At 40.4% G+C, this 17531-nt stretch overlaps 1 protein-coding gene across 2 annotated transcripts in view; it reads right to left on the bottom strand.

Annotated features, from left to right (window-relative positions):
* LOC306882913 (uncharacterized protein) overlaps positions 1–4774 on the bottom strand; it is a 26994-nt gene extending 22220 nt beyond the window's left edge. For both annotated transcript variants that reach the window (XM_079437910.1, XM_079437911.1), the window contains exon 1: positions 4574–4774. In XM_079437910.1, coding sequence (XP_079294036.1) covers positions 4574–4690 — 117 coding nt within the window. In that variant the 5' untranslated portion in view covers positions 4691–4774. The remainder of the gene's footprint in view (positions 1–4573) is intronic.
* Positions 4775–17531: the final 12757 nt, after the last annotated feature.

Below are 17531 nucleotides of genomic sequence, written 5' to 3'. Positions count from 1 at the left end.
GCAGCTCTCCATCAATCATTTTCAGTCTCAAATCTGATCATCAGGATCTTCTGAGGAGCGTTTATTTCTTCATCTCTCAATCAGCATGGCATTAGATAATTTCCATCTCATCTCACTGAGACATATTACTGGAGATATAGACTGATATCTAGATCATTTCCATCTCATCTCGCCGAGACACATTACTGGAGATATAGACTGATATCTAGATCATTTCCATCTCATCTCGCCGAGACACATTACTGGAGATATAGACTGATATCTAGATCATTTCCATCTCATCTCGCCGAGACACATTACTGGAGATATAGACTGATATCTAGATCATTTCCATCTCATCTCGCCGAGACACATTACTGGAGATATAGACTGATATCTAGATCATTTCCATCTCATCTCGCCGAGACACATTACTGGAGATATAGACTGATATCTAGATCATTTCCATCTCATCTCGCCGAGACACATTACTGGAGATATAGACTGATATCTAGATCATTTCCATCTCATCTCGCCGAGACACATTACTGGAGATATAGACTGATATCTAGATCATTTCCATCTCATCTCGCCGAGACACATTACTGGAGATATAGACTGATATCTAGATCATTTCCATCTCATCTCGCCGAGACACATTACTGGAGATATAGACTGATATCTAGATCATTTCCATCTCATCTCGCCGAGACACATTACTGGAGATATAGACTGATATCTAGATCATTTCCATCTCATCTCGCCGAGACACATTACTGGAGATATAGACTGATATCTAGATCATTTCCATCTCATCTCGCCGAGACACATTACTGGAGATATAGACTGATATCTAGATCATTTCCATCTCATCTCGCCGAGACACATTACTGGAGATATAGACTGATATCTAGATCATTTCCATCTCATCTCGCCGAGACACATTACTGGAGATATAGACTGATATCTAGATCATTTCCATCTCATCTCGCCGAGACACATTACTGGAGATATAGACTGATATCTAGATCATTTCCATCTCATCTCGCCGAGACACATTACTGGAGATATAGACTGATATCTAGATCATTTCCATCTCATCTCGCCGAGACACATTACTGGAGATATAGACTGATATCTAGATCATTTCCATCTCATCTCGCCGAGACACATTACTGGAGATATAGACTGATATCTAGATCATTTCCATCTCATCTCGCCGAGACACATTACTGGAGATATAGACTGATATCTAGATCATTTCCATCTCATCTCGCCGAGACACATTACTGGAGATATAGACTGATATCTAGATCATTTCCATCTCATCTCGCCGAGACACATTACTGGAGATATAGACTGATATCTAGATCATTTCCATCTCATCTCGCCGAGACACATTACTGGAGATATAGACTGATATCTAGATCATTTCCATCTCATCTCGCCGAGACACATTACTGGAGATATAGACTGATATCTAGATCATTTCCATCTCATCTCGCCGAGACACATTACTGGAGATATAGACTGATATCTAGATCATTTCCATCTCATCTCGCCGAGACACATTACTGGAGATATAGACTGATATCTAGATCATTTCCATCTCATCTCGCCGAGACACATTACTGGAGATATAGACTGATATCTAGATCATTTCCATCTCATCTCGCCGAGACACATTACTGGAGATATAGACTGATATCTAGATCATTTCCATCTCATCTCGCCGAGACACATTACTGGAGATATAGACTGATATCTAGATCATTTCCATCTCATCTCGCCGAGACACATTACTGGAGATATAGACTGATATCTAGATCATTTCCATCTCATCTCGCCGAGACACATTACTGGAGATATAGACTGATATCTAGATCATTTCCATCTCATCTCGCCGAGACACATTACTGGAGATATAGACTGATATCTAGATCATTTCCATCTCATCTCGCCGAGACACATTACTGGAGATATAGACTGATATCTAGATCATTTCCATCTCATCTCGCCGAGACACATTACTGGAGATATAGACTGATATCTAGATCATTTCCATCTCATCTCGCCGAGACACATTACTGGAGATATAGACTGATATCTAGATCATTTCCATCTCATCTCGCCGAGACACATTACTGGAGATATAGACTGATATCTAGATCATTTCCATCTCATCTCGCCGAGACACATTACTGGAGATATAGACTGATATCTAGATCATTTCCATCTCATCTCGCCGAGACACATTACTGGAGATATAGACTGATATCTAGATCATTTCCATCTCATCTCGCCGAGACACATTACTGGAGATATAGACTGATATCTAGATCATTTCCATCTCATCTCGCCGAGACACATTACTGGAGATATAGACTGATATCTAGATCATTTCCATCTCATCTCGCCGAGACACATTACTGGAGATATAGACTGATATCTAGATCATTTCCATCTCATCTCGCCGAGACACATTACTGGAGATATAGACTGATATCTAGATCATTTCCATCTCATCTCGCCGAGACACATTACTGGAGATATAGACTGATATCTAGATCATTTCCATCTCATCTCGCCGAGACACATTACTGGAGATATAGACTGATATCTAGATCATTTCCATCTCATCTCGCCGAGACACATTACTGGAGATATAGACTGATATCTAGATCATTTCCATCTCATCTCGCCGAGACACATTACTGGAGATATAGACTGATATCTAGATCATTTCCATCTCATCTCGCCGAGACACATTACTGGAGATATAGACTGATATCTAGATCATTTCCATCTCATCTCGCCGAGACACATTACTGGAGATATAGACTGATATCTAGATCATTTCCATCTCATCTCGCCGAGACACATTACTGGAGATATAGACTGATATCTAGATCATTTCCATCTCATCTCGCCGAGACACATTACTGGAGATATAGACTGATATCTAGATCATTTCCATCTCATCTCGCCGAGACACATTACTGGAGATATAGACTGATATCTAGATCATTTACATCTCATCTCGCCGAGACACATTACTGGAGATATAGACTGATATCTAGATCATTTCCATCTCATCTCGCCGAGACACATTACTGGAGATATAGACTGATATCTAGATCATTTACATCTCATCTCGCCGAGACACATTACTGGAGATATAGACTGATATCTAGATCATTTCCATCTCATCTCGCCGAGACACATTACTGGAGATATAGACTGATATCTAGATCATTTCCATCTCATCTCGCCGAGACACATTACTGGAGATATAGACTGATATCTAGATCATTTCCATCTCATCTCGCCGAGACACATTACTGGAGATATAGACTGATATCTAGATCATTTCCATCTCATCTCGCCGAGACACATTACTGGAGATATAGACTGATATCTAGATCATTTCCATCTCATCTCGCCGAGACACATTACTGGAGATATAGACTGATATCTAGATCATTTCCATCTCATCTCGCCGAGACACATTACTGGAGATATAGACTGATATCTAGATCATTTCCATCTCATCTCGCCGAGACACATTACTGGAGATATAGACTGATATCTAGATCATTTCCATCTCATCTCGCCGAGACACATTACTGGAGATATAGACTGATATCTAGATCATTTCCATCTCATCTCGCCGAGACACATTACTGGAGATATAGACTGATATCTAGATCATTTCCATCTCATCTCGCCGAGACACATTACTGGAGATATAGACTGATATCTAGATCATTTCCATCTCATCTCGCCGAGACACATTACTGGAGATATAGACTGATATCTAGATCATTTCCATCTCATCTCGCCGAGACACATTACTGGAGATATAGACTGATATCTAGATCATTTCCATCTCATCTCGCCGAGACACATTACTGGAGATATAGACTGATATCTAGATCATTTCCATCTCATCTCGCCGAGACACATTACTGGAGATATAGACTGATATCTAGATCATTTCCATCTCATCTCGCCGAGACACATTACTGGAGATATAGACTGATATCTAGATCATTTCCATCTCATCTCGCCGAGACACATTACTGGAGATATAGACTGATATCTAGATCATTTCCATCTCATCTCGCCGAGACACATTACTGGAGATATAGACTGATATCTAGATCATTTCCATCTCATCTCGACGAGACACATTACTGGAGATATAGACTGATATTTAGATCATTTTACACCAGTATCTGCTGCACTGTTATAAACATCTCATTTATTTTCATCAAAAGCAGCAACATTTGATGTTATAACAGAACATAAGACCATTACAGGATACTCATTTATTTGTCGCATCAATGAGAGATTTCAGACACAAAACTAATGAAAATGCTGTTAAAAAGCTATTGAGCTGCTAAACGGAGTTAATTATCGTATAAAAGGCCGTTAATCGAGACATTCTCATATATTAATAGCGTATATGATTAGTTCTGTGCTATTATAGTGAGACACACAGTACTGGTTCCTCCAGAGAGCATCACCGAGTTAAATCATGGTAAAAGCGTGGTACTGTGGTGCTGTTGTGAGGTAAATGTGTGTGTTTTGCCTTTGTATCCACGTCCGCCAGACAGTCTCTGCGGAACTGATCGAACAGACCCTCCGTCTTCAGGTGATTAACAATCGCCGACACCAGCTGCGGATCCCCGGGGTGAAGCGCCGCCATCGCGGAACCGAAACACCGGAACGAGCCGAACTGCTGCGGCGCGGCACAGAATAAACAACCAGCCGGAAGTTTACACCGCGCACAGGAAACAGGAGAAGAAGAAGAAACGCGCGGAAATCCAGCGCCATCTAAAGGTCGCGTTGCAACAACAAAAAAAGTGTGTTTTCAATGCTTTATTTAATGACAACTCACACATTATATAATAATAATAATAATAATAATTGTAACACTTGACAAAAATGAAAACGAGCGACACGTATTCTGTAATGAACCGAAGAATCGGTTGATTGTGAAGAATGCTCGAGTTTGATTGAGAAGCGCTGGGGACCCCTGCTGGACAAACTCTGCAAATACAACAACACAGCTTTTACCAACACATTCTGATACATTACATGCTATTAATCATCAAAAACACATCTCTTCCATCTTTATTTCACCCTCTAACTCTAGCACTCTCTATTCTAATTATATTCTTTAAAAAACGCTTTTAGACTTGCACTCATTTACTAACTGCTAGTATTCTTTAAAAACAAAACTAACACTAGCTTTTCTAATCTTGCTCTATTCTTTTTCTATTCTATCTGTTTTCTTTCATTATATAACACACACCATAGTGATGAGCTGTTTTGAATCAGTGCTCGGATAACTCAGATAATCATGTGCTGTTTATATCGATGACCACTGAACTCTCTCATATTACCTGATAAACCCGCCCTCATAATTAACTAAATGACACACATTATACAGATACTTCATATTTGATTTATTATTTATCTGGATGTATTTATTATATAATAAATAAATAAAAACCTGATTCAAAACAGCTCATCACTAGTGAACGGCGATAGTGTTTATTTTAATCAGACGGTATAAAAACGATGTGGCAGAGGTGGGATTCGAACCCACGCCCCCGAAGAGACTGGAGCTTAATCCCAGCTGCCGAAGGATAGTCCCACAATATTTCGGAAATGTCAAGCAATGTCGAACTGCACAGCCAATCGCATCGAAGCGCTATAACATTTGGGCCAATCGCATCGAAGCGCTATAAGATTTGGGCCAATCGCATCGAAGCGCTATAAGATTTCCAGCCAATCAAAAAGCGCGATTCTTAACATTTTCTTAACATTCATGACATTTGACCAATCAGAGTACAGGGGGATGTCGACGGCACGTTTCCGCGCATCACCGCTAGGTCAGCGCTTCTAGTCAGCTGTCAATCAAACTGCCGAACCGCGCCGAAGGTGTACGAGATAATGGCATAATCCTCAGGGGGCGTGTCAAAGGTCAAACAAGTTCAGTACTGAAGTTCATGACCAGCGATGAGGCTTGTTATAACACTTGCATATCGTTGCTCTTTTGTTGGTTTTATTGCTTCCATTGTTCCTCATTTGCAAGGCATGTAATTAATAGCATCAAATATGAAGTATCTGTATAATGTGTGTCATTTAGTTAATTATGAGGGCGGGTTTATCAGGTAATATGAGAGAGTTCAGTGGTCATCGATATAAACAGCACATGATTATCTGAGTTATCCGAGCACTGATTCAAAACAGCTCATCACTCCACTATAAGCACATCACCCCACACTTCCACTTTGCACACTTTCAAATACAATCTGCACTAATTTGTAGAAGGTTACGTAAGGATAAATGAGTGGGACTTACATACCATTTGTCTTTTGTCTTTAGTATCCTTTTACTCACTTATACACTTTACTGCACAGCACAGCACACGGACACTTTATCACTGACATACACTTTACTTTTTATAGAATCTATTTAGAATCATATTCTATTTTTATTCTTCATATCTATTTTTATTCTCATATCTATTTTTTATTTTATTGCTAGTTTATTTCTGTATATATGTTTACTGTACTTTTTCTATTTGTATTTTTGTAAACTTGAGGTTTTTCTTAATTTTGTTGGACAATTTGTTGGACAGTCGTACAATACATTTCACTACATGTCGTACTATGTATGTATATGTATGTGACAAATAAAATTTGAATTTGAAATCACTAGTGAACGGCGATAGTGTTTATTTTAATCAGACGGTATAAAAACGATGTGGCAGCGGTGGGATTCGAACCCACGCCCCCGAAGAGACTGGAGCCTTAATCCAGCGCCTTAGACCGCTCGGCCACGCTACCACTGCTGCACCACGCATCATGACGCCTCTCAAACACACAAAACACTATAAAATATGAGCAAGACATAAATTAACGTTAGAACACGCTGATGGATGCAGTCATGCGTGTAGAGAGAGTAGAGCAGGGGACTCAGGACACAGCCCTGTGGGGCTCCTATGTTCAGAGTGATGGAGTTTGAGGTGTACTGGCCAACTTTCACCACTTGAGGTCTGCCGGTGAGGAAGTCTTGAATCCAGTCACAGAGTGAGGAGTTTAGGCCGAGGTCTGTGAGTTTAGATGCCAGCTTGATGGGGACTATAGTGTTGAAAGCTGAGCTATAGTCAATGAATAGCAGCCTTACATAATTCCCATTGTTGCTGTCCAAGTGTGTGAGGGAAGAGTGGAGGCCGTGAGAAATGGCATCGTCCGTGGATCTGTTTGGGTGATAGGCAAACTGAAGAGGGTCCAGAGTATCAGGGATGGAGGAGCAGATGTGGCTCTTTACAAGTCTCTCAAAAACCTTCATGACTATAGATGTGAGGGCAACTGGGCGATAGTCATTCAGGCAAGAGGGTTTATTGTTCTTTGGCACAGGGATAATGATGGATTTTTTGAATGAGGTGGGAACCACGGCGGTAGCAAGGGACTCATTAAAGATGGAAGTGAACAAACCAGCGAGCTGATCAGCGCAGGACCTCAGAACACGGCCGGTTATCCCATCAGGTTCGGTGTCTGAGATGATTTCCGGTGACGCTGGGCGGAGCAGACATGAATATTCATGAGTTTCCTGTTTTGCGTTAAAGCCCTACTGAAAATATTGACTGTTTTCAGAATAAGAAATGCTTCAAAGTGCGAAGTTCAGCAGGCTACTGTTAATTTAGGCACAATAGTTAGTAGATTGTGTCGTATGTTTAATTATTACAGCTATTAATTTGTTGATGTGTCTGAGGATACACAACTTACTGAGCCAACATACATTTGTGTTTATGTACCTAATTTATTTGGACAATGTTTAAAACTGTTAATAACTGATATAAATGTATCTTTGCTGTGTTGACAGTTTCAGTTGCGATCATTCTGAGGTGATTCTGTTTGTTTGCTCAGTTGGTATATAACATAACCTAACCTAACTATGATATAACCTAAGCCTTCTCTACCCCCCCCCCCCCCCCCCATTTCTATTCTATTCTATTCTATTCTATTGACTGAAAGGCTAGATGACAGAGACCAGTGATGCACAATTACATGTAATGACCAGTTATATATAAGACTCATTTATTAGATGTTGCACTGTTGAAGATGGATGAGGCTCAATTCAAAGCTCTGACAGACTTTAAAAGATTTAGAAAGATACCTCAGGGTCTTTCCAGACACATTTATATTTCCAAGAAGGGCTAAAAGCTTCATTTTTGAAAGTAATGTAAAATGTACAGCTGGATTTAGTGGCTTCACTGGTTATAATGATTTTTATACTTTTTAGATGAAGCTTTGTATTATATTAAAAAAGAAGGTACTTTGGCAAAAGTGGTCAGCACGAAAAAAAGTGCCCAATAAATGTTTGAAGAGGTCCACAGCAGCCCAGCAGGTGCTCACCGTGGCATTAAAACCCCTGGATGCCATAAACAAGTGCTTTTATTGGCCTGGTATGCCTGTGGACATAAAAATGGGTTTAATATGTGAATCCTTCGTCATGTTTTCATTCAAGATTCAAGATTTTTATTCGTCGCATACACAATTATATAGAGTATAACTAGCAGTGAAATGTAAGTTTCATACATCTATTATTCCATCAAAACTGGACGACGTCAGCAAGACTGATGCAGCATAGCCTCTGAGTTTTTAATTAAACAAATAACATTCACAGGGGATACAGCTAAAGCACAATCAGAATACACAACAGTAATTACCTGAACAAAAGTAGTAACAAAGAAATATAAGAAAAAGGAAATAGTTACTATAATCATATTTTAAAATAAATAATTTATAGAAAAAAATGAAATGAACTGTAACTAAAATGAAAAATTACACATAAAATGTCAACTTCAAGAAATACTCAGGAGGTAATCCTTACAACAAAGTATTTTTTCCATCAATACAGTTTATCAGCTTTCTTATGAAGAGATGAGCAGAGGGATTCATAAAATCATTTAAAATCAATACAAAAAATACAATCAGTAACTTTAGATTTATGAAGATGAAATATGCCACAAAGAGTTAATAATTTGCACATATCATCCAGGTCCTTTGATCCTGATTCCCAAATCAACAACAGTACATTATTCTCAAAATTAAACAGTTTGTTTTAAGCTGAAAAAACAAGCCGAGACATTTCTTTCCATAAATCCTGTGCATAATCACATTCAAAAAATAAATGTGATATTGTTTCCAATTAGAATGACAGAATGTGCATCGTGACGAGATATCCATCTTAGTTATGAAAGTAGAGAATTACAGGGATAATACACATGAAGAATTTTATAGTGAAGCTCTTTTATCTTGTATCTTAACAGAAGCTTGTTAATAGCAGCCCACATTTTAATCGTAGAAAGAGTATTAGTTTCCACTTATAAAATGCTTTAGGATTAGAACTACATTTCTTAAGTGTTTTTCTAATCCAGAAATTGTTACATTTAATATTACAAACCTCCAGACCTCCAATCAATTTTTGGGGATTTCACATTTTAAAGAACTGTAATAATTTGGGTGAAATGTAATTAATTACCCGTTCAAACACTCCAGGTGAGATTTCCAACTCAAAGAGTTCTGAAAATCTGAATAAGAACAGAAGTTACCATCCTTTTTTAACAAATCTGAAACAAAAATAACACCTTTGTCAAACCAGTGTTTCATAAAGACAGATTTTCTTCCACGCAGCACTTTCTGATTATTCCATAGAATACATCTATCTTACAAGCGTCCAGAGCTTGCTTATGAAAATTAGAGAGATTAACTGGGAGGTTATTGCAACTAAAATCACAAGATAATAAAAAATTAAACCTCTGCATTTTTCAAAGATCAATTTAGGAATATAAAACCATAACAAATTAGGGTCAGCATTCAGGCAACGTTTAATCCAACCAATATTAAAAACTTGATTGAGAGTATAAGTCCAAAGCATTCACTCCTCCCTCCAAAGTATTTCTGATCAGTGTCTTGCTTTTAACATATTCAGTTTTATATTTCCACAAAAATGTAAATAACAGAGTCAATAGATGAGCATGTTTTTCAGTCAACATATAAAGAGAAAGCTGGGTAAACAATCCTAGAAATACCTTCCGCTTTAGATATCAAAACACAACCATAACTGCTTTGTAACCAACAATTGAAAATACTCTTAGATTTTTGTTTTAATTATCTACAATTCTATCAGTCTGAGATTTACTAAAGTATTAAAGTAATTAGTCAGTCAATTCAGCTTTCTGTCTTTGAACACTTCTAAAAGAGACTCTTTAAGGTCCTGTAGAACTCAAAAGGCAGTCCATCTGGACCTGGAGTATTATTAATAGGGGATTTATGAATAATAACATCCATCTCACAAGAAGACATATTATCATCTCTTATAATGTGTGTGAATGCCTGAACCGTCTCAAGCTATCAGACATGTGTGGGTTAAATGTGGAAGCATAAAGTTGTGAATAAAAACCTGAAACAAAATTAGAAACTCTGGCTTCATCTGTTACTAAACTACCCTCAATATATAGAGAAGATATTTTTTGACTTTTCCTCTTCTCTTTTCTAAATGAAAAATATGTTGAATTTTTCTCCCTGAATTCTAGCCATTTCACCCTCGATCTAATAAATTGGCCTTTACTGTATAAATGTTATCTAATTCTTCTTTTAGGTTGTGTAGTTTTATCTTATCATCTTCTGCTGTTTGTTGTTTTCCTAGAATTTGATTCATTTCTTTTAATATAGAGCTTAAAGATTTTGCCTTTGCCAACGGTTCACTGAATCGAATAGAGATTATCAAGTTCAAGTTCAAGTTCAAGTTGAGCTTTATTGTCATTCCGCTACATGTGGGGACATGCAGTGGAACGAAATGTCGTGTCTCGCAGGACCACGGTGCTACATAAATACAGACATACAACAATGAAGTAAGAAAAAACACTATAAACCTATACACTACTAACAGATTTAACTATAAGTATACTATATATAAGTATTTACCCTATACAAACTAAAAGAATAAAGGATAAAAAATACAACTATACGAATGCTTCACATAAATATTATCCTATACAAACTAAAAAATAGAAGACGAAAAAAACAAACTGTACATGTGCAAAGAGAGACATTTGAGTCAGCAGCTGGTTGGGGAACAGTGCAGGATGATTTGTAGTGCAAGAGCATGTAAACATAACATACATATATTGCTGAGTTTTTTGTGAGATTGTGCACACGCAGCAGTGTGTGTAAGTGTCCATAGTGCACCTAGTGTAGAGTGTGAGTGTCCATAGTGCACATAGTGTAAAGTGTAAGTGTCCATAGTGCACATAGTGTAAAGTGTGAGTGTCCATAGTGTAAAGTGTCCATAGTGCACATAGAGGAGAGTGTCCATAGTGTAAAGAAAAATAAGAATAAAATAAATAAAAAAATATATAAAAGTTCCATACAGTTTTTCTTTGGTGTGGTAAGGTTTGGGGTGGGGGGTGGTCCATGTTCAGGAGGTAGGGGTTTGCATGAGGTTTCAGAGGGGGGCGGGGTGGTTTGAGTTCAGGGCTCTCACAGCCTGGGGGAAAAAGCTGTTGAGCAGTCTGGCGGAGCGGGCTCTGATGCTCCGGTACCGTCTTCCTGATGGTAGGAGCTGGAAGAGACTGTGGGAGGGATGGGTGGAGTCCTTCACGATGCTGTTGGTTTTGCTGGAGCATCGTGTAAGGAAGATGTCCAGGATGGAGGGGAGAGGGGCACCGATGATCTTTGCAGCTGTGTTCACTGTCCGCTGGAGGGTCTTGCGGTCAGCAGCACTGCAGTTCCCGTACCAGACAGTGATGCAGCTGGTCAGCACACTCTCAATGGTGCCTCTGTAGAATGTGGTGAGGATAGGTGGAGGGAGACTTGCTCTTTTCAGCCGGCGGAGAAAGTGTAGGCGCTGTTGTGCCTTTTTGGAGAGTGACATGGTGTTGGTGGTCCAGGTGAGATCCTCTGTGATGTGCACCCCCAGGAATTTAGTGCTGCTGACTCTCTCCACAGTCGAGCTGTCGATGGTCAGTGGGGGGTGGTCAACGGAGTTTCTCCTGAAGTCCATCACAACCTCCTTTGTCTTCTCCACATTGAGGGACAGGTTGTTTGTGCCACACCATTCAGCCAGCTGTGCCACTTCCTCTCTGTAGTGCGTTTCATCGTTGTTGCTGATGAGACCTACCACTGTTGTGTCATCAGCAAACTTGATGATGTGGTTGGAGCTGAACTTGGCAGTGCAGTCGTGGGTCAGCAGTGTGAAGAGCAGCGGGCTGAGCACACAGCCTTGTGGGGCACCTGTGCTCAGTGTTGTAGTGCTCGAGGTGTTGTTGCCGACACGGACTGACTGAGGTCTTCCAGTTAGAAAGTCCAGGATCCAGTTACAGAGGGAATTGTTAAGGCCCAGCAGGTTTAGCTTATTTATGAGCTGTTGTGGGATTATTGTGTTGAATGCCGAGCTGAAGTCAATGAACAGCATTCTAACATAGGAGTCTTTATTTTCTAGGTGGGTAAGAGCCAGGTGGAGGGTGGAGGAAATTGCATCGTCCGTAGAGCGGTTTGGACGGTATGCAAACTGGAGCGGGTCAAGTGTGTTGGGGAGGCTGGTTTTGATGTTATGCATGACTAGCCTCTCAAAGCACTTCATCATGATTGGAGTCAGTGCTATGGGACGGTAGTCATTGAGACAGGACACAGGTGATTTCTTTGGTACCGGTATGATTGTTGTGGATTTGAAACACGTGGGGACGACTGCCTGACTCAGCGAGGTGTTGAAGATATCTGTTAGGACATCTGTCAGCTGTGCAGCACAGTCTCTCAGAACACGGCCAGGTATGTTGTCAGGACCCGCAGCCTTGCGTGGGTTAATCCTAGATAGGGTCTTCCTTACGTCGGCTGGGGACAGACAGAGCGCCCGGTCGTTGGGAGGTGTGGGCAGTTTTTGTGCAGGTGTGTCATTCTGCATTTCAAACCGTGAATAAAAGTGGTTGAGTGCATCGGGGAGGGATGTGTCCTCATCACAGGCCTGTGGCGGGGGCTTGTAGTCAGTGATGGTCTGAATGGCTTGCCACAGGCTCCGTGTGTCTCTGCTGTCTGTGAAGTGGTTGTTGATTTTTTGGGCATATGACCGTTTTGCTTTTTTGATGCCACAGGACAGATTGGCTCTTGCTGTTTTGAGGGCTGCTTTATCTCCTGATCTGAATGCTTCATCTCTGGTCTTTAGCAGCCCACGAACCTCTGCTGTCATCCATGGCTTCTGGTTTGCACGTGTGGTGATGGTTTTGGTGACTGTCACATCATCAGTGCACTTTTTGATGTAAGCGGTCACAGTTTCAGTGTACTCATTCAGGTCTGTGTGGTTGTTGTAGGTGGCTGCCTCTTTAAACATATTCCAGTCTGTGTCCTGGAAGCAGTCCTGCAGTGCTGAGGTGGCATTGTCTGGCCATACTGTGATCTGCTTTTCAACCGGTTTGGTGAGTTTGAGAAGTGGTCTATATGCTGGGATTAGCATAACAGTGATGTGGTCTGAGTACCCGAGGTGGGGGCGGGGTTCAGCCTTGTAAGAGTCCTTAACTGTTGTGTAAACAAAGTCCAGTGTGTTGTTTCCCCTTGTTGCAAAGTTCACATGTTGGTAGAACTTTGGCAAAACTGTCTTTAAGTTTGCGTGGTTGAAGTCACCGGCTATGATGAAAAAGCCGTCGGGGTTATTTGTTTGTTGTTCACTGATGGCGCTATACAGTTCACGAAGCGCGTCCTTAGCGTTTGCACACGGGGGGATGTAAACCGCAACGATAACAATGGCCGTGAACTCCCGCGGCAGATAGAACGGTCGACACTTCACAACCATAAACTCCACCAGCGATGAACAGTGTTTTGATAATACCGCAGCATTGTTACACCAGTCTTTGTTGATATAAACACATAAGCCACCTCCGCGTGTCTTACCAGACAGTGATGAATCTCTGTCCGCTCGGAAGTTGGAAAGCCCGTGCAGTTGAATGGCGGAGTCCGGGATGTTGTCGTTTAGCCATGTTTCGGTGAAAACAAACACGCAACAGTCCCTTGCCTCATGCTGTGTAGATCGACTGAGTTGAATTAAGTCCAGTTTGTTTTCCAGAGAGCGGACGTTTGAGAGCATGAGTGTTGGAAGAGCTGGTCTTGAGGGGTTAGCTCTTAGCCTAGCTCGTATACCTCCGCGCTTACCGCGTTTCCGTCCTCTCTCACACCGCTTGCGACGCTGCCTTGTGCGGGTAGCGTCAGTAGGCGAGGCCGCGGTCTCGAGGTCCGGCTCCAGCAGTAAACAGAGGCCTCGTAGCTTCTCAGTAGCCGCCGGCGAGAGTTGGTGTACGTAAGCGTTGCTGATATCCAAAAGACTTTGGCGATCATAGATGAATTCTGGGGTGATTTCCTTAAGAGTTAGCGGTAAACTGACACTATTTGGAGACGAACAGACGACATTAAACGACATAAAAGCACCGTCTTTGGGACCCGGAGCAGCCGCAGCGATCGATCGCGCCGCCATCTTCCTTCCTCTATATATTCTGCTCATATTTGAACAACTCCACATTAGAAGATATTGAAACTGATGGTTTTCCTTTAAATTCTTCAATAATATTCTTAATACCTGAACAATAGGAGGAAAGTCCTAATAAAGAACGATTTAGTTTCCAGTATCCAGGATTTCTATGACAGCGATCAGATAAAATAAGATAAGAGCATGATCTGTGAGAGGAGCAGGACAGATATCACTGGGTTTAATAAAAGGAGACATGAAATCAGATATAAGACAATAATCTATACGTGATTCTTTTACGAGATCTGCACTAAACCAAGAATATGAACAAGCGTCAGCATGCATAAACCTGTAAGCATCCAATAGAGAGAGGAAGTTACAAAAATCATTAATAATGGTGTGACAAAAAGATTCATCTTTGAAAGAAGAATGCGTTTAAATAAATAAATCTCTCTTTTCTGTGGCATACAAAATAAAGCTTTGCGTTTAGATAAATCAGGAATATTTAGAGAAAAACAAGAAAGTTTAACTGACATGCGAACAATAAGAGAACACGAGAACAACTTTTAACCGCTTCAGTAATAAAGAATATATCAAATCTAATACAATAAAGTGCAAAACTTAAAACGTATCCAAACCCCTCTTTAACAGCGTAAACTTATTTTAAACCGCCTCCGCTTAACTTAAATATTACAGCAATACTGCGTATTTCTCAGCTGCTTGTCAGTTTCCATGCTCTCAGTTAACCGTTCCGCAGGGAAGATGGCAATAACTATAACTGGCATAAGCTCTAATGTCCATTAGAAGTCAGATATCATCCGCACAAATCCTCTTTCCATCAACAACAGCAAGTGACCCTTGAAACCAGCACGACGACCCTCTTTTCTGGGTTTCTCCACCAAACCACAGTTTATTCCGGGCTTCCTTCGTTCTCTGCGGCAGGTCCTCTGTTATCCTAATTTGTTTCTGTTTGAGCACTTCTGATATTTTTGCGTCAGCCCAGACACGATCACGATCAATTATCGTGCGAGGACGCGCATTTCCCAATTTAGGGCCAAGCCTGTGCTCAACATCAGTCGAAGATTGCAGAACATCCGCTAAACTTGGGGACACCTGAAGAAAAATGTCCATTATGACCATTTTGACATTCTCCCCATGGACTTCCGGAGCACCTGCGATCCTTAGATTCCATCGTCTCTTACAGGCGTCCAGCTCATCCACTTTATCCCATAGCCGTTTATTTTCTGCAGCCGAAGTAGACATCTGAGAGTCCAGTTTATCAGATTTATCAGCTGTATCCTCTGACGTTTTAGCAACAACGTCGACCCTCGCTGCAAGGTCAGAGATAAGGATAGAATTGGACGCGACAGATTTCTCGATCTCCAAAAGTGTCTCCGCAGGTTAGCTTTGTTAAAGTCCCCCGCGATGATGAAAGCACCCCTGGATTTACCGGCCTCTGCTGTTCTGTCCGTCCGAAAGACAAGAGACGTTATCACTCGGCATTACAGCAGTGTCCGGGACCGAGGACGAAAGCCACGTTTCTGACAAACAAAGGATGTTACAGTCCCTAATGTCCCGTTGGAAACTAATCCTGGCTCTAAGATCGTCCATCTTATTCTCCAAGGATTGGACATTTGCGAGCAGAATGCTCAGAAGAGGAGGACTGTGAGCCCTTTTCCTGAGTCTATCTCGAATCCCAGCACGTTTCCCGTGGTGTTTCTTGATCTTGATTTTTAAAGTTTAATTACAGTTCTTATAAAGTCATTATCAAGTCATGCGATTCCAGACTGATTTAATTTAGAGTAGGCTATTTGTTCTCAACTCAAAAAGTCAAGTAATTTTCTTCATTTATTAGAAATCTTTAAATTCACAAATGCAGTCATGTAACTCAAGACCTCTGATATTTACAGCTTTTAAAGTGGGGAATATGAGATATTCATCATACGATTTGCTTCGGCATCTCAATATCACTTTCCGGCCAAAAAATAAAAAACACACAAACCTAATTGTGCTGTCTGTCCTAACAATGAAATAGTGCACTATTAATCTGGATTGAAACTGGTCTGTGGAAACAGGGAGTTTCCTTTTTAGATCTATCTGAATTTAAAGACAAAACTGGTCATATATGAGTTTTGAGATGGCTTTTATTATGTAATGCAACATCAGATCCGGTTGAAACTGGTTCAGTGCCACCCTGGGGCAGTGCACTATTAATCTGGATTGAAACTGATCTGTGGAAACTGAGTTTTTTTGTGGAGACAGGGGTTTTTATTTTTAAAACTGTGTATTTACAGATAAAAAAATGGTTAAATGCAAGTTGTAAAAAAAAGTTTTATTTTGTTATTTCTCATCAGACAGTTTTTTTCATATTAATTGGTCTATTTATTTATATCAGACCGATTTAAACTTATTATTTTCATTTATTTATTAATTGACAGAGACGCTGTCTGGATGAATGCCAGAGATGCTTTTCCTCTGATCTGAGTTTGCTCGGTATTACCGGGACGCTACTGTATGCGCGCGCACCTAAATAACGCGGAGGCTTTCCTGACCGCAGTGAGGGTTTGTAACTTCTGACTTAGATTTGGTCAAATGAGGCAGAAATATATTGTTAGTAACATTTCAGAACAGTTTTTTTGGATAGGATATGCAATTACAGCCTCTGTGGGGTGTGAAGGAAAAGTAATGTAACTAGTAGCAGAGATGGACTTGGACTCATGAGACTTGTAAGAAACGCAAGTCATTTGGTGTTTATATGAATGTATCTCTGAGGGGAACTGGCCGTCTTTAGAATAGTTTAGATGGTATTTTCTCCTCATCTTGCCCCTGTATAATGCATATTAAAGTAGTGTTCATAACTGCAGAGCTGTAATTAAGGAAACGATGTTTAATTGTTCTGCTGGCAGAGAGAACCCGTCTGCTGGTGTGTTTCGTGCAGAATACTTTAAACTAAAGTCAGACCATTTTGTTTTTGCTTCAAATTTCGAAATGATACAATCAATACAATTATACAAGATTAA

The sequence above is a fragment of the Barbus barbus genome, assembly GCF_936440315.1.
Source record: "Barbus barbus genome assembly, chromosome: 17".
Lineage (NCBI taxonomy): Eukaryota > Metazoa > Chordata > Actinopteri > Cypriniformes > Cyprinidae > Barbus > Barbus barbus.
This window is presented reverse-complemented; position numbering and strand designations above follow the sequence as displayed.